Raw genomic sequence first — 22,398 nt, forward strand, 5'->3', positions numbered from 1 at the left:
TGACTCATATTGTACAAGTTCTTTAAAGAATTTGCATAAAGTTATGAATAGCTAATCATTAATATAGTAAAAAAACTTACTTAGATTTCGTACAAGATTGTGAATACGAGCTTTATAATCTCTTTATTTATTAAGCTACAATAAGTTGTATTATTAGTTATTTATCTACATATTTGTTATCAATCATTTTATAAACTAGTTATCATATAAGGTGTGTTTTAATCTCTCTTACAAAGTTATGTAAGCCTGTTCAAAATTTATAAAGAGATGTTGAAAACTTGGGTTAATTTTCACCATGCCAATATGGCGGGGCAAGAAAATTCAATATGGAAGGGCTAGGAGTATTTTTGTTCAAATTTTGAAAAACTATATTACATCTATAAAAGAAATAATTTGCACGATGAAAAGGAGGAAGCATTTTTCTTACAAAATCCTTACATGAGAAATCACATGTTTGAATAAGTTTTGAAGTAGCAAAAGGCTTAGATTATTGATCTATGATCTCCTTCTTCTTCTGGCATGATCAAGATAAGCTCACACGAGATAGGCAGCTTCGGTCGTATTGTAATTAAAATGAGTCATGCTAAGATTATTTATTCTGCATGAAACTCATGGCAATGATTTGTATGGATTTCATATCTACTTTTAGCTAAGCTTCATTCTCACCTCATAGTTGGGTTTTATAATCTTTATCTAGAACATATAAATATTTAATTGAAAACATGATTTTTTTAAAAATTGTGAATTATAATTGAAATATCATATAATACATAACATCTCTCTACTTATTTGCAATTTGGGCTTAATCATGTTGCATGCATTCGATCTGGGGCGAGTCTTAATCTCGACGTGTGTATATGTGAGCATAATTTATATTTTTTGCTATGTTCTGAATTAAACTTTCTCACCAATTTAGCTCAAGTACCAATTAAAGGATCATGTTGGACAAAATAGATACTACTGACAAATTACACTTGTTTAACAAATATACAAGTACTGAGCCCAAGTTACAAGTTCCTAATGAAGACCCTCTATAATGTAGTGCAAGTTCCACAATCTAGTCCTTTTAATAGAGGGAAACTATGATAAGAGCCTCATAAAAAGAAAGAAGTGTGCTATCAGGTTGTATAGAAAAAAATTAATTCACATTATAAAAAGAGTGCCAGTGAAGGTTAATCACATGCAAAATAGGCATGGATATTGAAATTGATCAAATTCAAGCTCGGTGGGTTGACAATATTTTGATTGTCAATACGGTGTAATCAAACAATACATTAACTTTTTTTTTGTCGGAGATACCCATCAAACTCCCATTTTATGTTTTGATTATTATAAATGGATATGGAGGAAAACTATCACATGAAGACATCGCCGAAAATATCCAAAGTAATTGGTTTCTAGAGATAAAATTTAGGAATCAAAAAATAATAGATGGATGTGCTACATAATGGCTTAGTAGCAAGCTTATAAATCAATTATGAACAACACACACTTCAAATATTCTAGATCAAGTATAAAATTTCAATTCATTAAAATTTTTCCACTAGAATTCTGGTGATATTGCAGATATAAACAATCTAGTCATCAACTAATTCCTTCCCCAAGACTATTTTGTGATGGGAGCAAGGATGTTGCAGTGGAAATATCAATTTTTTTTTTCTTTTCTTTTTGCATTCCTAAGAAAAATATTTATCATTTAAACGACAACCTCAACCGATTAACCCATGTCTGTTAAGTAAAATCCCTAAACCGATTAACCTCAATCCATCGCCACCTTATAAAGGTAATGAAAACTGCACGAACCCAGAATGAGATAAACTAGGGGATCGGGTTAGGGTCCGCATCAATCAGGTTGGATCTGAGCCATCGTATCTCCGTCGTTAGGGTTGTGCGATGCTTGGGGGTTTCGCAGGTGCCTGCGATCTAGAAAAAGCCATCGTCCCCCATCCCCGCATCAGTCCAAAGTCCAAACCCTTCCCTCCCACCCGTTCCGCTTCCCAGATCCTCCGGCAAGGCCGGCCTCGTTTTGGTCTCCCCCGGTGTTCGGCAGGATTCCGTCCACCCAATTTGGCGGAGAGCGATCTCTCTCTCTCTCTCTCTCTCTCTCTCTCTCTCTAAATCTAATAGAGCATTGTTGGAAGCTAGATAGATTTTGTTATTGCCGTTTCGAGTATTTGTGCGACTTAGTTGAGTATTCTTCTTGCAGCATCTAATTTTACTTAGATTGTCCAATTGGGTAATTTTTTTCTCTGCCATCGATGCTGCTTAGGCAACTGAGAGTCCATCATTCTCTAGGGAGACGCTTCATCAGTAATAGTAGTTATGATCTTGCAATATCCGAGCTCAATAAGGTAAATCTCGTTATTTTTTCATTTGTGTGAATATTGTACTTGTCCATTGAATTAATTTTTATCGTCTTAAGATGTCTTGATCATTAATGTCAAATTTGTGATATCATATTTGGATTCTGCTTTCCTGTCGGAAAAAATCGAAGCATGATCTTTCCTCTCCCATATCTCAATGATGATAGAATCCGGTATCCAGTTTCACATTATACATGTAATTTATAAGGAGTTTCATGTATGTATGTATTTTTGTCATGTTGTATTTGATTGTGGATGAGTTCTGGGAACTTTGTCGAAGCATTCCTGCAATCACTTAGTACTAGCGATAATATTGGTGCTGGCCAGTGCTGATATTTAGGCAAAAGCAATTAGTATTTATACTCTGGAAGACCATTGTGAGGCATTATATGACAGGTACAAGGTAGGGATGCAGTATTGTGAAGAACTAAAGATGATTCTCTAAAGAGACTTGCAGCTAGACAAGCTGCTCTCTTGTAGATGATCCCCAGCAGTTAGATGAGAGATGACAAAAGTATGCAGATTAGCGTTTTTGTTGTAGCAGAAAACTATATCTCAAGTAACCATATTCATTGGGTACAAGGTAGAGATGCAATATTCTAAAGATGTTTCTCTAAAGAGACTTGCGGCCAGACAAGCTGCTATCTTGTAGATGATCCCTGACAGTTAGATGAGAGATGACATAAGTCTGCAGATTATCATTTTTGTTGTAGCAGAAAACTGTATCTCTAGTAACCATATTCATTTCTAGCCTTATTGTTATATATCACAAATTCAACCCAGCTGTTTTTTTTTCTACTTACAGTCTTGCATTATAGACCCTCTATTTTTTTTTTTCCTGACGAGAATCCTAGACCCTTTATATGATCGTACATTTTGACCTATTAGAGATAGTTATATGATCATAGTTGCGCAGACATGGATTTGAGAATCAGATTTGGACATGTATCTAAGTTTTTGACTTGGCAAGAGGGAAAAAGAAGATTGGGATACATAAGATAATTTATAATTTAACTAAATTATATATTGTATTTGTTTAGACATTAAAAAGAAATATTAAGAAAAATTTGTTTGTTCAAACTTTCCAATTAACTTCAAAATATAAGATAATATTTGGCAAAGTTATTCCAATGCCGACATCCTTGGCCAATTATTAGAAAGAATGAGTACTTACTTCTAACATGAAAATGGAGGGTCTAACTTGTTGTTGGAAGAGCTAAACCATCCGCTAATTTTTAAAAGAGGCAACCACATAACTTAATAAGTATCCAAGTGTCATATATATATATATATATATATATATACGACTTAGATATGTATCCAATACGGTTTTGTAGTCCCAGATGCAAGTGTCTAGGAACCACAATATGTGATAGCTTTACAACTTTGTATGTCTATTATGACACATACATGTTCAATTAGCTATATATTGATATATACTCCCTATGATTTCCTATGCAAGAGTGTACACAGGTAGTTGTGCATATTATATTCATGCATATACACCTATTATGGTCTCAAGTTCAATGGATGGAAGTCCTACAACTGTATTATAGCCTTATAAGCACTGATACAACTCCAATGCAAAGCTTCAAAGACTTATGAGACTTGACCATTCGTACGTGATGGATTGGATCTTTGCTGTGAGAATATTCCTGTCTATTGCCTGAGCTTGATGCCAATGGTTGCAACAAAGGCTGTTGAATGTTGAAACTTCTTATTGCATTTATACAGATCTTTAAATCCTTCTTAGATTGCTAGAAGGATGCTGGACTTTGAGGGTTTCCTATGGAAAATTTTAGTCGGGTGACTAGTTCACCTGTTTTTTCCCTTTTCTTTTATGTCTCACCCTCCAGCTGCTACCAAGGAACAATTATACCTTTTCGATGATTATCAAGGTGAGTGAAGCCTCCCATGAGGGCAGCAGTTCTTTTCCTCTCTAGCAACCCCTATTTCTGGCTGATCCCAACATTATAAAACTTGATTAAATTGCGTCCTTCTTGTTTAGCCACTTGTTGCTCTGTTGGGCCTCCTTAAACCTCTCTTCTTTCTCCCTATTTCCTTGTGGAATTTTAGATTTGTAGGCCTGATCTTGATCATCCATTTATCATATTTATGGGTCATGGACAATAATTTGTCAATCCTCCATCTTCAGTGTCCTAAACAATAGCCAGCAATATCCCCATTCAAATCTCATTTGAGAATTATTTTAACCTTTTAACCCACTGTAATAACATATCCTTTTCCCTTTCTAGGTTGTTGCTCCTGGTTTGGAAGCTATTCCTTTGATTTTAGTGTATGAGACCTGCTCGTGGATTCCACTAAATGAAAGCCATCATGTACTCCACTACCATTATGGCCAAGTTTCCCCGTTGCTCCTCTTAAACTACTATTTTACCTTATTTGTGATAGTTTTCTTCATTTTCCAAGATTGTGAAAGAGTCGTAGGCCCAATACCTTTTTAGTTTCTTGCATACACCTTGGTTGCCCTACCATTAGCACATAGTGGCAACTGGCATCCCTTGTCCTAGAGTAGCTGGTTCTTAAGAGCCCTGCATCTGTTTTGAGGGACCTAACTGCTTCTGTGAGTTCATGTTATTCTCATCTCTTGCTGCATGCAATATCCATCTTACTAGGGAAATTGCTTTTTTAAGCATTAGGGTGGGGGGGTGGGGTTGGTTATTATGCTTTCTTATGTGCTTCTTCAAGTTTAAAAACCCCTGTTAGCATGTTTTTGTGCCTCAGTACTTGGCATGCTTATTCAATTATCAACGCTGCACTCTATTTAACTTCTCATGACTGACTATTCTCTGAGTGATCCACTGTCCAAGAGAAATGATCATCACCTAGTAACGTCTAATATCACATGCAATCTAGCATTTTGCTTGTGAATGACTGCTACATCCATTGATATATTAGAATTCTTTACATTTTAGCACATTATCGATGAAAAGTCACTGGCTATCTTTCTTTTTTCTTTTCTTTTTTTTCTTATGTGTGCATACATGCCTTGTTACTTTACAAGTTCTCCCTTGGATCTCTTTTGATGTTTGCGATAGTTTTCATTACATTAGATTTGTAAAAATATAAGATTTGCAGTAATTTCTTTTTATACCTATTATTTAGTGGGTGCACATCTCTATGGCTATTCTATCTGTCAAAAACTCATCCCATGTGTATAGGGTAACAATTCTCTTCTCCAAGCGTGCATGTTCTAAGCAATTTAAGACTGTAATCAAGTAATAGCTAATTAACAAATATAACCATCTAAGTATTTGAAGAACAAATGAACTAAACTCTCACAGTAGTCTAGTACAGAGCCAATGACAGTGTTAAATATGATGATTTTAGTCTCGTCGTGTTCTCACATTAGGACAGGAGACCTTGCTTATTGATAAAACATTATCATTGATTGGTTACACAAAAATAGCAATGTTTTTAGATCAATTGATGAATTAGTTTGAATTATAAAACTTACTTGGTTCAGCTTGGCTACTAACCACATATATGCACATTTATGTCCTTCTATCATCTTACTGGATTTACTACCAGATTCTTGTGACATTCTCAACTGCATTCGCATATTCAGGAAATGAAATCAATCTTTGGTGAACCTCCAGATGGTTTCAGTTCAAGTGCTTCTCAAGAGTCTCATTTCATTCCCACCGGATCTGGTGAAAGCCATCAAGGTCTCAGTCATGTTGATGGTAGTGGGCAGGCCAGGATGGTGGATGTTTCCTCAAAAGAAGATAGCAAAAGAGTCGCTGTGGCTGCTTGCAAAGTTCTTCTAGGCCAAAAGGCATTTCATTTGGTTGCTTCTAACCAGGTAGCAAAAGGAGATGTGCTGAATGTGGCAAAGATTGCTGGAATTAATGGAGCAAAGCAGACAAGCAGCCTCATCCCATTGTGCCACAACATCAGCCTTACCCATATTCGTGTTGATCTTGCACTTAATGAGAAAGACTTCAGTGTGGAGATAGAAGGGGAAGCTGCAACAACAGGGAAGACAGGTGTGGAGATGGAAGCAATGACGGCGGTGGCTGTTGCTGGCCTCACAGTATACGACATGTGCAAAGCTGCTTCGAAGGACATTTCTATCACCGAAATTCATCTGGAACGTAAGACCGGAGGAAAGAGTGGGGACTGGTCCAGAAGATAGTGATTAACTGTCTTGTTGGTCACCATCTTTTTGTGTTTGAGGATGAGAGAAATGAAAGTTATGTACCATCGTATGGCATGAATTTTACATTAAGGCATAATGCCCGTTACATTAAACGGGAACGCTGTTTCCCTATTAATAGCTAAGTCATGTTTAGTGAGTCAAGATTATCTCTGCCATTTTTCATTCACATTTCCGAAATCCTCCAGCAACTCATTAGAATGCTGTTGTGATGGGAAAAAAAATTACAGCATGTTTGTAATCTTTGAGAAGATCGCCAAAGAAATTATAGATTTCCTTGAATGCTCTCCCTGCTACAGGAGAATAGTCTTTGAGAATACTACCTTATGACTGTTTAATGTATCCAAATAGGTTGTTTGGCATTGTTGCAAATAGTCTCGGCGGCAAGGTGGGAATGATTGGGTAGTCTCAAAGCATTTTTCATGAATGCAGTAATGCGCCACCGGCCCTCCTTCGTCCTAGTCTTTTTTTACGGCTCTCCGGTGCTAGTGGTATGCACACGGAGGAGTCTGCTGAGCGATGATCATGCCATCCGACACTTCTAGTGGAAGAATTTTCAGGCCAACAATACTATTATATTTTGCTCAAGAAACATGTTAAATAAAAACTTTATTTATTTTTTAAAATTATATATATATATATATATATATGTGTATATATATATATATATTAGAGATGTTAGATTAGATAAGCACACGGTTTATCTGGATCTGGGTGCGGAGTCCAGGAATTAAAAATTAAATAACCTAGAATTATAGGATAGAAATTAATTTTTTCGCTCGACAGATATGAAACCGTAATCAATAAGGAACTGGTGAAATAAAACCCATTGGCTCGAATCGCCGATGAAATTTTCATCCTTTTCTTGTTTCCCTCCCTTCTCTCTCTCCCTCGATGTCTGCGGCCGTGAGATCGAGGACCGTCGGGGCGGCCGCGACGGCGGCCGTCCATTCGGTGTACGTCTCCTCCCGCAGGATGCACGTTGGCAGGATCTCCGATGTACATAGGAAGTATCGTCGGCGGTGGGACGACTTCTGGTCCCGGGCCCCCCGGTTCTTCCGCCCCCTTGAGCTGGTCTCCCTCCAGGGCCACCTCATCGACCGGGGCGCCCTCGTCCGTGCCGCGCCCTGGCCGGAGACCACCGGGCGGTCCACCGGGGAGCCCCCTGAGATCTGGCAGCAGCCCGGGGATTCCGGGGCCTCCGTCCACTCGGCGAGCCTGGGCCGGATTAATTTAATTAAGGTTGGAGGAGGAGGTGGAGGGGGAGGGGGCTCCGGGGCTGGAGGCGGTGGCGGCGGGTCTGGCTCGAAGGAGGCGTATTGGGGCGGTTCCAGTCTTGGGAACAAGTTCCCGACCCCCAAGGAGATCTGCCGAGGTCTCGACAAGTTTGTGATCGGGCAGGAGCACGCAAAGAAGGTAAAATTTTTCGAATATTTTGATAGAGGTAGTGTTCTTGTATAAAAAAATCTAAAATCGATCATTGTGCAGCTCCTTCAGACTCTTGAGCAATTTAATTTGATGTTTTATGTGTTATTTTGTGTTTCATGTTTTTCTATTATAATTTCTGCACTAGTCGCTAGAATTCTTGGACGAAAATTTAAAATTGATCGTTATGAACTCCTCCAGACGAATTTAATCTGATGTTTAATGGACTTTTGACGGGCTTCATGACTGGATGTTTGTATTTTAGATCTTTTATTCCTGTCCTAGTCCTAGTCCTGAGAGGCAGACAAAGGTCACAGTCACAGACAAGGGTCGGCATTACCGTGAATTTGGAAGAATTTCCCTTCCTGGCTTTTGCCCTGTCTTGTACTTGGGAAGACCGATTGCTTTTCTTTGGATCGTTATGTCATTTATTGCATTAAATTTGTTAATGATCATGGATCCCCAAACATGAAACATAAAGTCACCTGGTCATTATTTATTACATTGAAGTTGTGTCATGCATGAGTGAACTTTTAATAAAAATTATATGACCATAATTGTTCCCTGCAGGTACTCTCTGTTGCAGTATACAATCATTATAAGAGGATCTACTACGAGTCCTTATCAGAAGGGTTAGATTCTCACCATTCTTAGTACATTTTGTATTGCAGGAACATGATCTTGGTTTTTCTTATCTGTTTGGTAGATTGTGAATCGATTTCTTGGGCCTTTTATGATTGAATTATCTTCATCATGCTGAATCTTAGGTCCATGGATAATTCCAACGAAAATGAAGCTAGTACAACTGACTCTGATATGGTGGAACTTGAGAAAAGCAACATTCTTTTAATGGGTCCAACAGGCTCAGGTGTCTAAATCTGCTGTTGTGTTATCATGTTTTAGTATTTATTTGAGTTGGTATGCTAATGACCATGCTAACTATGTTACAGTTAGCTAATCTATCAAGATCCTTTGACACCTTAGGTTGTCCTTGTCTGGCTTTTGGATCAGATCACCTCATATTGCTAGCCATGTTTGAATGTTTATTACTAGGATAAACATTTGAATCTTTTAAGTATAGAGTTGGGAATTACTTCCTCTGCATTTTGGCTTCAACTAACACTACCCTTAAATGTAAATATATTGAACAATCTGTTTTATTCTATAAACCAGAAAACCAATTTTGTTTCAATCTAATCTTAGCCTCGTGAATTGGAATTAGAATGAGCCTTAACATGCTCTAATAATGAAACTCCATTAGGATCAAAGATTTATATTGCATGCTGGAGACTTGGAGTATCATGGTCCATCTACTGCAAACGTTGTTGTTTCTCTTTCTCACTTAATTTCTTCATCCTGAAAAGCTTTTGATTTTGTCAAGATTTATTTTCAATCAGAAATGCAAAATATGATTTCGCTTGGATTAACTCTCGACCAGTCTCCCAATTGTTTGTTCCTCTCATCCACAGAAAATTGGAAGTAACTTTATATCTATTCAAGGACCAAGATTGTTTTCAGTCTATGACACTCGCAATCTGTTCTTCCTTTTTGTATAACGTAGAGATGAAGCCAAACCACTGAGAAGAGCCAGTCTCTACCTAGATTTTGATTAATTTCAGATCCAGTTATAATATAGGGACACCAAATTTATTTCCTGTCAATTGGTAAATGGATATTAAGAAACAGAATGGGATAAATCGGAGCTAATCTTCAATCACTCTATTACTAAATGCACCAAGAATCTCCTTATTGGATAACTGCCGAGACCTTCCATTTCCTCACTTGAAAATCTGACATATTGGATCCTCGGTTTGTATATGATTTTTTTTTCCTTTTTTTTGTTTTTCATGTGGGGGGGGGGGGGGGGTTGCATTGCCTCTTAGCCTGCATTATTCTGTTCCATGGAAATGACATTGAGGTAATGTTGTACATGAACAACATTCACGGAACTATTACTAGACTAATTCTCACTGGTAACCTATCTCTGGTTTCTTACACAATTAGTTTTTTTAATGTATCAAATCTGTATATTGTCTTACAATGATATTGCATTATTTGAAAAGGTGTAAATATGTAAAGACATAAGTTGAAGTTGTTTTATGCTGTATTCACTTCTCTGATTTTGAGAGAATAATGAGAGACATACTTGTCGCAGTCCTGTATGCTTGTTTTTCACTTATATCCTTGTGACATTTCTTCAAAGACAGGGAAAACATTACTAGCAAAAACATTGGCTCGATTTGTGAATGTACCCTTTGTAATAGCTGACGCAACTACTCTCACTCAGGTAATTTTCCATATCATATAAGAGTCTGATACCATATTTCTATTGTCATTTAGCACTATGACAGAACTAATGAAAACACTTATATGGATATGCTATTCTTGTGTTTCCTTGGCTTCAATAATTGTTATTCTGACTTTATTTGACCGTCAGTTTGTCTTTGTAGATAACATCGTTTTGCACCCTCTTCTGTCTTTCTTGCAGGAAATCAGGTGTTTATTATGGAACAATTTTTTACAGCATAATTAATACAAATGCTAAAAAAATAATGACTATCTTTTCGACATGTTGCATCCTTTTTTCCTTCATTGATTTTGGATGTACTTGTTTATTCTGGATTGTAATAATCTTTAGGAAAAATTTGATGTGAATATAGGATAAGTGGGAATCTTGTATCTTATGATATTCCAGTCATGCATCACTTTGTCAATATAACTGAATTTTGGCATGAAGTTTGGCATTAGAATTCTTATTGCTTTATCCAATGCCTTTCCTATGCAAGATGTTCTCTCAATTATTACTTGTAAAACATGAAACATTTTGTTGTAGAAATGGATGTTCTAGATTTTGTTCTGTTCTCACAGCTAAACTTGCTCAATCAGCTGTTTGAATGACTGATATATTGCTATGTGCAGGCAGGATATGTTGGTGAAGATGTGGAATCTGTATTATACAAGCTTCTAGTGGTACTTGTCAAGCCTATCATGCGACAGCATCTTTAATATAAATCCTTTACTTTTTTCCTTTAATCATGTGATTAATTCTTTACTGGTGAATTTGCTTATAACTGATACTTTCATTTATATTACTGTACTTGTTGAGTTTTGTTTGCACCTTTGCTGATCTGACCGGCAACAACTCTCTGATCATTGAGAAATATTGCTATTTCAAGCTTGATGTATGTTACTTTATTTGCACTCAAACTGCATAACTTAACAAAGGTCAATTATGGCGTCCTTGCTGCCTGGGGTTTTAGGACATAGGTTGATGTTTGAGACAACTGTCATACAATGTCCTTTCGAATATTGTGCTGAGTTGTATTGGGATATGCATGTTAGAAATCCTCTTTTTTTTTTCTTTTTTCTTTGTTGAGGATAGGGGAGGGGGTATAGATGTATTGGCTTGGTGGTGATTTTTTTTTCCTGAATTGCATTCTAAGGATTTTGCCCTTCATCGTATTGTTAGATCATTTATTTGTGTCGTTAGCTCTGGGCAGCAAATCCATTGCTGTCCAATATATTTCATTTCTACATCTTGCTCTAGCTTCACGCCCCTTATTTAACTGCTATTTCCAGTTTTTCCACAGTTTCCAAATGTATCAATTGTACTAGTAGAGACTCTGCAACTTCAGCTAGTAAACATTACATTTAAGTACTTGAACCTCTGAGTTTTTGTTCATAATGGGGAAAAGGGTGTTTGCCCCACTAGAGCGCTCTTATTCCTGGGTAAATCATATAGTACTTGAACATGGAAATATTTCAGAGTAACCTCGAGCAAAGAAGCATAATAATCTTTCTTGTGATGTGCTTCAGCTAGGTAGGTAGAGTTTACTATAATATGCAAGAAATGCAAGGGTAGATTTTTTTCCGGTAGGCGCCTTGTGGCTACTTGCTCAAGACTTGGCAAATCTAATTCTTTAATTTGGATTCACTTGGTTATATGTTCTTCATTGCTTTCAGACTAGGTTTGTATACCCTGAATTTACATAACTCAAGCTCTATTTTCCTTTTTTCTTTTTTTTTTTAGCTCGGGGGGTTCATTAGTTGATGGTTTAGTTCATGTCAACTAGGCAGACTATGCAATGAATGTGCCAGCAGACATTTTCAAAACAACCACTAGATCTTTTAATCTATAGATTATGCATTACCAATCTGACTTGTTGTTATGTCAGGCTGCTGACTTCAATGTAGCGGCTGCACAGCAGGGCATTGTCTACATTGATGAAGTTGATAAGATCACCAAGAAGGTTTCTGTTAATCTAGTTGAAATGCATGTTACAATTATTCCATGTGTTTTCTTTGCACTAAAGAACTTAACTTTTAACTTGGGCAGGCTGAGAGCCTCAATATTAGCAGGGATGTGTCTGGCGAAGGTGTTCAACAGGCATTATTGAAAATGCTTGAAGGAACAGTGAGCATCTGAACACTTATTTGAATGCACATGTTGCAATCTTTCGCTTACGATCTTCTCAAAAGTTGATTTACTGAATTTTTCATGTATTACTGATTATACAAGACTCTGAAAATAGAAGCAAAATTGTTCTTGTCGATAAAAACATTCTTTTGATCTGATGTTAGGGTTTCACCCCTACCTGCATGGTTTATGATCTCTACATTTGCAAGTTCTGTGGTGCTGCCTCAACCACACTGCTACTTGAGAAACAAGTAATTAAAAGGACTTTAAAGTGGGCAAATCTTTGGTTCTAATTATTAGAACTTCTCAAAGACCAGGAATTCAGGAAATTAAATTTGGATGCCAAGATTACCTACTAGGACGTCAGGATTTCTTGGTTCTTTTCAACTACTATTTCTGCTTATTGCTGAGTTCTGACCTCATCTTTTGCTTAGAATTTGCTTCAATTTCAGGTGTCATATTGATTTAACAAGATGAACTCATAAAACAAAAGTAAAGGTAATTTTAGTCAGCTCCAAATTGATAACTCATATGCATAAATTGGACATAGTTATCTAAAGAAAATGTCTAGCTTACCTGAAAACTGAATCATAAACAACAGTAGAGCTCCTACAAGGCATCACTAATTGAAGATAGACCATCTTACTGCAAATATAATTAGAAAACATCTGAAGCCAGCCATGCTTAAAGGGTAAAAGAGCAGAGCTCGAGCGAGTCAAGCCTAACTCAAGGGCAGCTCATTTTGCAGTTAAACTTTGCTCAAAACAGCCCATTTAGGAGATCTAGTGGGAACTGAAGGTCCCTCAACGCTTTCATATGTATTCCTTGAGCTAATTTCCACCATTATATCTCAATATGAGGATTGGAGTACATTCTTTTATAAGCAAATCACATAAGTTTTAGTAATTATGATATAAATATAGTTTATAACAAATATCATATATTGATTATTGATTTGTTCCTACTTTGAACATAATTAAACAGAGCTTGAACCTGACAAGCTAGCTTTAGATTGGTTCATTTACTATTTAAGCACACCAAATTTGATCTGAACAAGAGCTACTCACAAACAATTCTCTTTTGACAGCCCTAGCCAATGAGGCTGGATTTAGAACTCTTTATGTAAGTCCTCACAGGCTGGTGGCTATCAGGTCATTTCTATCCTCTCCTTCCACCAACACAGCTTCCTCCGCCCAGCAAAAGTTATCTGTTTATGAATCATATACATAATAGAGAATAGCAAAAGTTATCTGTTTATGAATCACATACATAATAGAGAAAATCTGTGATCATTAGGGAGATCACAGTCATCCATTCTCTTTTATGTCCATTACACCAATACTGTTGACCTAAAATGGAAACAAACACAACACTGTCATTAGTATCCACTTTGTCACTTTCAGCTTAGGTCTTATCAAATGGGGTACAAATAGGATTATAGTTTCAACCATTTCTTGTATGGTATTTGCAAACATAAAAAAATTGATTCTATGCTGAATTACCAGTACCTTGTCTGATTTGGTGTAAACACAAGCTTTGCTAATAGAACGATGTTTGCAGTTTGCCTTCTATCCTACCAGAAATTTTCTGGCCACAAAGGGCACCAAAGACCAGTGGTGTCAATTCATGATGTGTTATCTTGAACGCCCTGGCAGAGTCAGCTAAACTGGGTTTACTACATACCGAACAGTTGATCATTTTGGTTCATAAATTATAAGTTCTTGAACACTTCTGTTGAACTACATTGAAGTGTGACCTTAATATTCTGATCATGAATATTAGTCAGCTTTGGATGGGCTACTTAACATTGATTTTGTGAGCTTTGGCAAAGGGTTGCTTCTAGGTTACAATCTTTCCAAGCATTAAAATTTATTTCAAAAGAAGGCCAGCATTTTTAGTGGTGATATGGAATGTGAATGCCCTTCTGGTTTCAAAGGGCTTGGTCCAAGACTAGCTATATGAAAATGTTTGTTAATCTCATGTAAAGGTTTAGTTCATATGCAGTGAGATTTACATCCACATTGACTGAGATCCTCCTTGCATTTCCTTTTGTTTGAGAATAAGATCCAGGAAGATATTTTTGATTATTTTCTCCATCAATTTTTGTGTGATTGTAAATGTGATATATAAATGTAATGTTTTTCTTTTGATTCAAGAAAGCAGTGGTGGAATAGAAGTGGTATTTAAGGGAGTTTGATCTATTCTCTTAGTTGAATATAGATTACATTACAGGATTTAATATTTTATTGGAGATTTCATGGGGGTCTATTCTCTAGTTTTGAATATTTAGAGGAAATCTGTATAAGGTCGCCCTACAAATCAGGTTGTCGAATGAATGCGTGGGGAACTTCATTCTGACTGGATAAGTCGTGGTTTGACAATGATTGAATGACAAAATGACGACTTACTGGTGCAGGATATGGAGAAAATCACCAGCAAATTTAATATTTTCCTATATTTTGGATATTTTGGAAGGAGATAAGCTCTAGTTCTTTCCTTAAGAAGACCTTTTATTTTCACCATAACATCAGAAGCATGAAATGACGGAGGACATTTTTCAAATTCGAAGTCATGAGTTTCAACCTATCTTATCCTTTGAAGAGTAAACAAAGCATGAAAGTAACATCATTTTATAGGTTTCTTAACACTGTCTTTTCTAAAACTAATTTAGACACTTGTTAACAACAAGAATTTGGTTCATATAATATCATTAAGCTCCCTATCGTTTGGATTCTTGCTCTCCTAAACAGCATCAGACTTAAATCATAGTCTTATTGATTGCAGGAATTATGAGGGATTTACGGAGCATTAAGAATCCTAAACTTCGGTAGCCACTGTAGGCATGGGTATTGAGTTCGAGTTGGAAATTAAACTCAACTACCAGGGTGTTATGCTGGCTTCACTAGCAATCTACAAGTGTGCTCTTGTTATCTTTTCAGCCTAGTTGATAGATCTGGACTTCTTTCTTCATCCTTCTCTTTTTGTTCGGTTCACTTACAAGTGCGGTATCTAGCATGATACAAGATTATCTATAATGTTCATTATTTCTGGTGTGGGGCTACAATAGTTTAAGCCTTTAAGGTATATTTTCCTTCCTTTTGGATTTTAATTTTGTCTCTTAAACTAGGTTGTTAATGTGCCTGAGAAAGGAGCTCGGAAGCATCCAAGAGGTGATAGTATTCAGGTATTTTTTTATTCAATGTCAAAAACTTATAAAGATATGAAATATCATCCTTGTGCTGATAAACAATTAAATAAGTTTTTGTTCCTCTCAATTCATGCTCGATATGCCTCTTTGTTGAGTTGAATTTGAATGCCTTGTTACTTAAGAGTTCTTATTGCACAATTGCTGTCTTTGTTAGCAATCAAATATTTAGTTTGTTGTCCTTATCAAGATCTATTTTATCTACTGAGATCTTTAGGGGAGTTGATGCCTTGATGGGCTTCAAAATGAATGCATGTACTTCTCAATGTCTTGGAATGTGGTTGAGTTGGTTCAGATAGCTGGTTAGCACCCATGCATACTGTTCAAAGGTGGTGAGTGCAGTGTAAACTTATATATAACCACGGTTTGCCGAATCGGTATTAGAGAGCATGCCGGTTGGCGACAGCTTTGGCCGTATCGTGCCATTCCAGGTCTGTATGCCTTTCTAGAGATTTAATCCAACAGTTTCGAACCGATAGTGCAAATCATCCCAGTTGCCCGTTCAACTTAACTACTGCAGCTTAAATGCCATATTCAACTTAAATGCCATATTCAACTTCAATGCCATATGCAACTTAACTACTGCAGCTAATATTGCAGCTAAAATGTAAAATTACAGAAACAGATCCACATTCAAGTAATGCTTCTCATAAATGGATATCGTTTGCTTATTTTATTGGAGATAATGTAGCAATTTTGACTTTAGACTATTTGTAATTGTTGAAGCCAATAATTTCATAAAGTTACTTCATCATAAAGTAAATCTTCTGTTACAATAATTTGATTCATCTAAGCACAATTGCTTAGATTTCGCTCATTTTGTTCAAGCCCTTTAACTAAAAATCAATTTTCTTTTGTGTAAATGCAAGGGAGAAATATAGAAGAGAGAACACTCATCACTGTAGCTAATCAATCCTTGACTGGGAGAACCAAAACAAATTGACACTTGTTAACAAATAAATTATTATGATAGACCTAAGATTGAGAATTGAACTTTCTCCCTATGCTACCCTCCATCCTAGCTTCACATGCACGCACGTGCGCATAAAACGAGCTTCCTCTTTCTTTCTCTCTCTATTTGTTTGTCTCTCTGTCTCTGTCTAATAACCACTAGAGCTAGGTGTTTCATCCGTGTTCAATCTGCAAAGCTTGGTCATCCAGACACCTCATTGTTGAAGTCCGGTACAATAATTGGGTGAAATTTCAAAGATCAGTCTCGTGTTCGATAGAGAAAAAGAATATTGCATTGAAATTTGCTTTGTACAATTTTGCAAATTTTATGACATAAACCTTGCTTTATATAAACAAAGATGAGAAGGTCAATTCCATAAGCAGCTACGATATGTAGATTTTTATTTTCATGTGTGATAGATAAAGGTAGTATCAAGGTCTGCAAACTGGTACCCAGAACCACACTGATGCATTATCGGTTTAGTACGGTATAGTATACATCCCCTACTGAGATAGGCTTCCAACATTTTTTCTCACTCCTAGTCAAGGTACTGCCCGAAACAGGGTGGTACGGGGCAGTTCTGCTTAGTTTGGATTGGTTCGGACTAGTTTGGCTGATATACTGAACCTTGGTACTATACTAGTACCTTACTAGTACGGTACTGTTGGTACGACAGATCTTAGTTGGTAGAGTTTTCATTCATTTGATGATCCATGAAGAAAACAGAACAAGTCAGTGTAAATGGTTTGGTTCGTTTTGCAATAGAATTATGGTGAGGGAAAAAAAGAAACCTACTACTGCATTTTTTATGTGATTGTTAGGTAGTTGTTCGTGCATTAAATTTTTTGGAAGATCGAATCTGGAAGTTGTACCAAAATTATTGTTCCCATCAGAGAAATACACTTTGTAGCTTGCAACAACCATTCTAGATCTTGATCCTTGATGTTCCAGTTTGATATTTTGCCGCATTCAGCATTCATGGAACAAGTAAATGCTTTTGCATCAGGCTTTGTAAATTTTTATGTCATTTACTGTCTATATATGATGCTTTTATTATTAATTCTTGTCATTTTGCAGATTGATACTAAAGATATCCTCTTCGTTTGTGGAGGTGCCTTTGTCGGCTTAGAAAAAACTATCTCAGAAAGGTTATATAGCTATTGCGAAATATAGATTTATATGCTTAAATTCATTGTCCTTGGGACCTTTGTGAAGTCCGGAAAGTCAAAAAAATGGTTCTATCTCATGCCAGGCGACATGATTCTTCCATTGGCTTCAGAGCACCAGTACGTGCAAACATGCAGACTGGCAGTGTGACAAATGCTGCAGTGGTATCCTCCTTGTTAGAATCAGTAAGTGCAATACAGTATAGGTTGAAGGATCGCATCCCTCAGGAACATCCTGATTTAGTGCTTATTTAGAAATATTTCAGGCTAAGTTCAATGAGAAAAAAAAAATATTTTGTTCAGGTCGATAGTGGTGATCTCATTGCATATGGTCTGATACCAGAATTTGTTGGAAGATTTCCGATACTTGTTAGTTTATCTGCTCTGAATGAGAATCAACTTGTTGAGGTAATCTTCATTTTGTGCAACATCATTCCTTGTTCCTATGCACATGATGTTACTGGTTTATTACTTTTTGCTCAGGTAAAAGGATAAAAATTATGTTGCATTTTTTGAATATCTGTTTTATGCTTGATAAAATTCTTTTCTGCAGCTACAATAGATGCTGTTGATTGTCTTCATAATCATGCTTCTGTGTATCATAATATCTCAAGCCACAAATGAATACGAGTGGATAAGCTCTCTTGACTAACTTCTAACCACTGGTTTCTTACAATTTCTGTCTTAGGTTCTTACCAAACCAAAAAATGCCCTCGGAAAACAATACATAAAGTTGTTTCAAATGAATGATGTAAGTTTCAGATCTTTCATTTTTTGTGTCAAATATTCAAGCTGATAACGTGCTGCTAGTAGCCCTTCCTCTTTTCGGCATGACGTCTCTGAAGAGCTAAGATACCCTTTCCTGTTCTCCAGGTTAAGCTGCATTTTACAGAAAAGGCTTTGCGGCTAATTGCAAAGAAAGCAATGGATAAAGATACTGGGGCTCGAGGTTTGAGATCAATATTGGAGAATATATTGACAGAAGCAATGTATGAGGTGCAGTCTCCTCTCTGATATCTTTATTTCAATGTCTTGTACCTCTTTTTATGTTTCTTTGTTCTTGTAATATTTTTTGCTTGCATTAACATGTAAAATGACTTTTACAGATCTGAAGGGAAAAATAATGAATGACCCTTAAAAAGTCCACAAACAACACATCCAACAACATAGCTTTCTATGATAATCATGCACCCTTTCCTCAGTGCTGAAACATTAACCATATATGGAGTACTATGATCTACTTACATATATAAAAGGGCAGAAGGAACATCCAATGTCTTATTTTTTCCTATTGCGGCATCTTGTATAGACTTGCAAATAATGTGATTCATATAGCTCCTCGATAATGATTTGTGAAATTTTGGTATGTGCCGTCACAACTTACAAAGGTGTCCATTTTCTGTGGGAACTATCTTCTTCATTAGTGTTCTAATGCAGATATGGCCAATATGAACCAACAGAGAATTTGGTTGATTCTCTTTTTTATTAATATTTAATGTTTACTTCTCTTCACTGTTACCAATATGTCAAAATTTTGTCATCTTCGTAGATTCCTGACAAAAGAACAGGGAAAGAGAAAATAGATGCTGTAGTGGTTGATGAGGAATCTGTTGGATCTATAGACTCACGTGGATGTGGAGCTAAAATTCTTTGTGGTGAAGGAGCATTGGAGCACTATCTTTCTCAACAAAATCTGAAAGAAGAAGTATGTTCCAGTAACTCTATCATACATACATTACTTTTTCTTTGGATAATGCTAACTGTACCAGAGGAACATGTTTATCACATTCTGCATTGTTTTTCGACCGTGTATTCTTGCACATGGAACTTATACCTTATGTGTTGGTGATCAATTGACATCCACAATGACCGAGAAATATCCTTTCTTTTTTCTTTTTCTTTAAATATAAGCCTCAAATTGCAGTGTCCCAACATCCATAGGTGTGACCCCTCCCTATTCACCAATTAGTATAACTGACAGACATGCTTGCTAGTCCCACTAAATGACAGGAAGCTTTTTAAAAGTGTCCATGTCTTAAAATATGTGCACTTATTAGATTATAACTTTAAATCATATTCCTGTTGGTTGTTCACTGTAATGTTCTTATAGCCAGTTGAATCTGAAGTTTTGATGGGATGCTGGGCCATGGCAACTTGATGTAGGGGCTCTTTAATTGGACTGACCAGTGCTGTGGTTTGGTATTGTAGTTCTGAAATGGCGCTTTGCGTTTAATTCAACATGTAGAATAAAATTAACTCCAATGCGACATCCTTGGAATTGTGCAACTGAGTTGCACAAATAATATGGTACTCTAGTCTAGTCTTTAGTCATTGAATTTCCTTTGAAGGCTAGCTTATTTGTTCGTTGTTATGCGAAAGGCTGCTTGATTGGGATATCATAGTTGACAGCTAGAAGATCCATTCAAGTTCGTATAAAGGTGGTGTGATTTCCCTTCCACACTGCTAATGAGGCTCAGTAGTTTCATAATATCAAGGACATTCATAATGGTTTATCTTCTTATGTTTGTCATCTACAAAACCTCTCCATCATTAATCTCTTCATCTTTGATTGTTACTCTCCAATATTAAACTCTTCATCTTTGCTTGCTATTTTGTTGCAGACGACCCTCGACAGGTCCGAGGGAGATTCTGAAGTGGAACTGGAGCTTCCATCCAGAGTTGCTGGCATGTAAACCTTTGAGAAACTGTATTTTACATAAATTTTATTTATCTGTATGCTGATTTAATTTGAATTGGCAGCCCATTCAAATGTGACATTTCACCCATATAAAAAATGATAGTAACATGCATGCTTCATGGCAATATAAGATATCGATTATTTCGAAAAACGACTGGCCGTCATCTTGCAGTGGCAACTGGTTGGGACCTGTTCAGGATTTGACAGGCTACAGAAATGAAATATATTTGTGATTTAAAATTGAATCCGGGTTGTTTATAATCTGCTTTACAGGTTGAACCAGAAACAAGATGGTTGTGTGGGTTCATGTTGAGATGGGGACAAGTCAGAGGTCTATCTTCAGTTCTTGAAATTGTGAATGACTAACAGGTTTTGGATCATAATTAGAAATTCAGTTTAAATTCTGGGTGAGATTCCGAAACAGACTCATGCAATGACGGGTTGAGAAACAGAATTGATTCTCGTTATCCATGTCCATGGGCGGCTTCATTACCTAACCTAGCAAAGCCATTCATGGGAAGATGTGGATAGCCTTTGATTGCCGACCTGCGAAGCGGGCTCCTGTTTTCTCCCATACGCTTGAATCTGGATGATGCTGCCGGGAGGCTTGTATAAAAAAGAGGACGTGAATGGGATTGGTTGGATGGTTCCATTGTATGATTGCCAGAAAACGCCATGGCTTACAGGAAGAGTGGTGATGTTGAGATATCAGGGGAAATGGATGCATGCAGAGACCTGTCGGTATGGCTCTTCCTTGGGTAGTAATAAACGGAGGCTTCACTTGGGTGGCCAGGGGATTCTACTACCCGAGTGGTTTGTGTTGGCTTGGTTCTATGCTTGATCAAGCCATAATCGATCCTAGCCTTCAGGCTTAAATTATTTTGGATTTTTTTCTGCACACGCTCGCCCGAGTAGAGGCTAGCTTGATCAGGCTTCCGTGACAAACTATTCCATACTATTCTTAGTTGAGCTATTTTGTATTGTCAAGTTTCTGTTAGAAGGAGTAATGCAAACAAAACTTTAAAACAAGTATTTCCTTGCTGTAGTGAATATCAATCTTAAATATCCAAAATTGGTTTTATATTATAAATAGCTACTCTCCTCACAATTCACATGTTAGAATGATATGTTGAGATAAATCTATGTATCTCTTTCTTTAAAAGCATGAAATTGTAGTGGATATAAACTATTTTTATTTAAAAAGAAAGGACAGATGACAAAGTTGAAAGTTCGTTCTAGCAATAATAGTACGCAAGCTCACATGCATCCTTTGCATACAAAAAATGATTTAGTTGCTAGGTCATTTTAATAGACAAATGCTTCCATTGGTTATATGTAAAAATTTTCTAGGGAATATTATGGCTTTTCTGCAATTTACAAGTCAAACACTCTTGCTAGTTTTAAATTTTCTCTCTTTTTCTCAATTATGTTAAAAATGGATCACCGTGGGATTGTAGCTAGAACGTCCAAGTTGCTAGTATGTGAGCGTATACCATGAGATTAAGAGATTGGTGGTTGATTTCTTTTTTTTGTTTTTCAAATAAATATGGGCTCCCATTGTTCTTGGAGGTCGTCTCTCAATTTATCATTATTGTTTAGAATTGTCATTTGAATTTGTTAACCCAGTAAATTTTATATTTGCATCTCTCCTTTGCTCATGATATTGTGCTTTTTTTTTTTTTGGAAATTGAAAAGTAACAAATGTATTGCACCTTTCACGACATACACTGGATTTGCTCCTCTTTAATTACAATGAGATGACTTATGTTTATTTGTCCTTGTTGTGGTTCAAATCTGGCTTGAGAGGGACCATGCCGGAAAAGTCGGAGGAGCTGCCGGAGTGCGGATGACGACAAGGAGAGCCTCCTCCCGCGACGGACGGGGGTACCTGCACAAAACCTCACCGGTGTTTTCTGTGAGGACCCTCCGATGATCAAGTTAGAGGGGAGTTTAGTAGGTCCACCCAAAAGTTCCTTCAATATTATCTATCAG

General features: G+C 36.7%; 2 protein-coding genes across 3 annotated transcripts; both read left to right on the plus strand.

The window, feature by feature from the left end:
• Positions 1–1,840: 1,840 nt before the first annotated feature.
• LOC103720031 (cyclic pyranopterin monophosphate synthase, mitochondrial) lies at positions 1,841–6,839 on the plus strand. 2 transcript variants are annotated; one of them, XM_039130213.1, is made up of 3 exons: positions 1,841–2,043; positions 2,249–2,351; positions 5,953–6,839. In XM_039130213.1, the coding sequence occupies exons 2-3, from the start codon at positions 2,259–2,261 to the stop codon at positions 6,520–6,522; spliced, it is 663 nt and encodes a 220-aa protein (XP_038986141.1). In that variant the 5' UTR covers positions 1,841–2,043; positions 2,249–2,258; the 3' UTR covers positions 6,523–6,839. The 2 variants fall into 2 exon arrangements, with proteins under 2 accessions (XP_038986141.1, XP_017696570.1); XM_017841081.3 differs by having other exon boundaries at positions 1,843–2,186; positions 2,270–2,351.
• Positions 6,840–7,261: 422 nt separating this feature from the next.
• Positions 7,262–20,646, plus strand: LOC103719949 (CLP protease regulatory subunit CLPX1, mitochondrial-like). The gene is made up of 15 exons (XM_039130214.1): positions 7,262–7,959; positions 8,539–8,600; positions 8,736–8,836; positions 10,176–10,255; positions 10,888–10,938; positions 12,144–12,218; positions 12,305–12,382; positions 15,513–15,569; positions 17,620–17,690; positions 17,795–17,894; positions 18,012–18,116; positions 18,397–18,459; positions 18,582–18,704; positions 19,258–19,413; positions 20,330–20,646. The coding sequence occupies exons 1-15, from the start codon at positions 7,438–7,440 to the stop codon at positions 20,399–20,401; spliced, it is 1,716 nt and encodes a 571-aa protein (XP_038986142.1). The 5' UTR covers positions 7,262–7,437; the 3' UTR covers positions 20,402–20,646.
• The last annotated feature ends 1,752 nt before the right edge of the window (positions 20,647–22,398 follow it).

Source organism: Phoenix dactylifera, chromosome 9 (assembly GCF_009389715.1).
Source record: "Phoenix dactylifera cultivar Barhee BC4 chromosome 9, palm_55x_up_171113_PBpolish2nd_filt_p, whole genome shotgun sequence".
Taxonomy (NCBI): domain Eukaryota; kingdom Viridiplantae; phylum Streptophyta; class Magnoliopsida; order Arecales; family Arecaceae; genus Phoenix; species Phoenix dactylifera.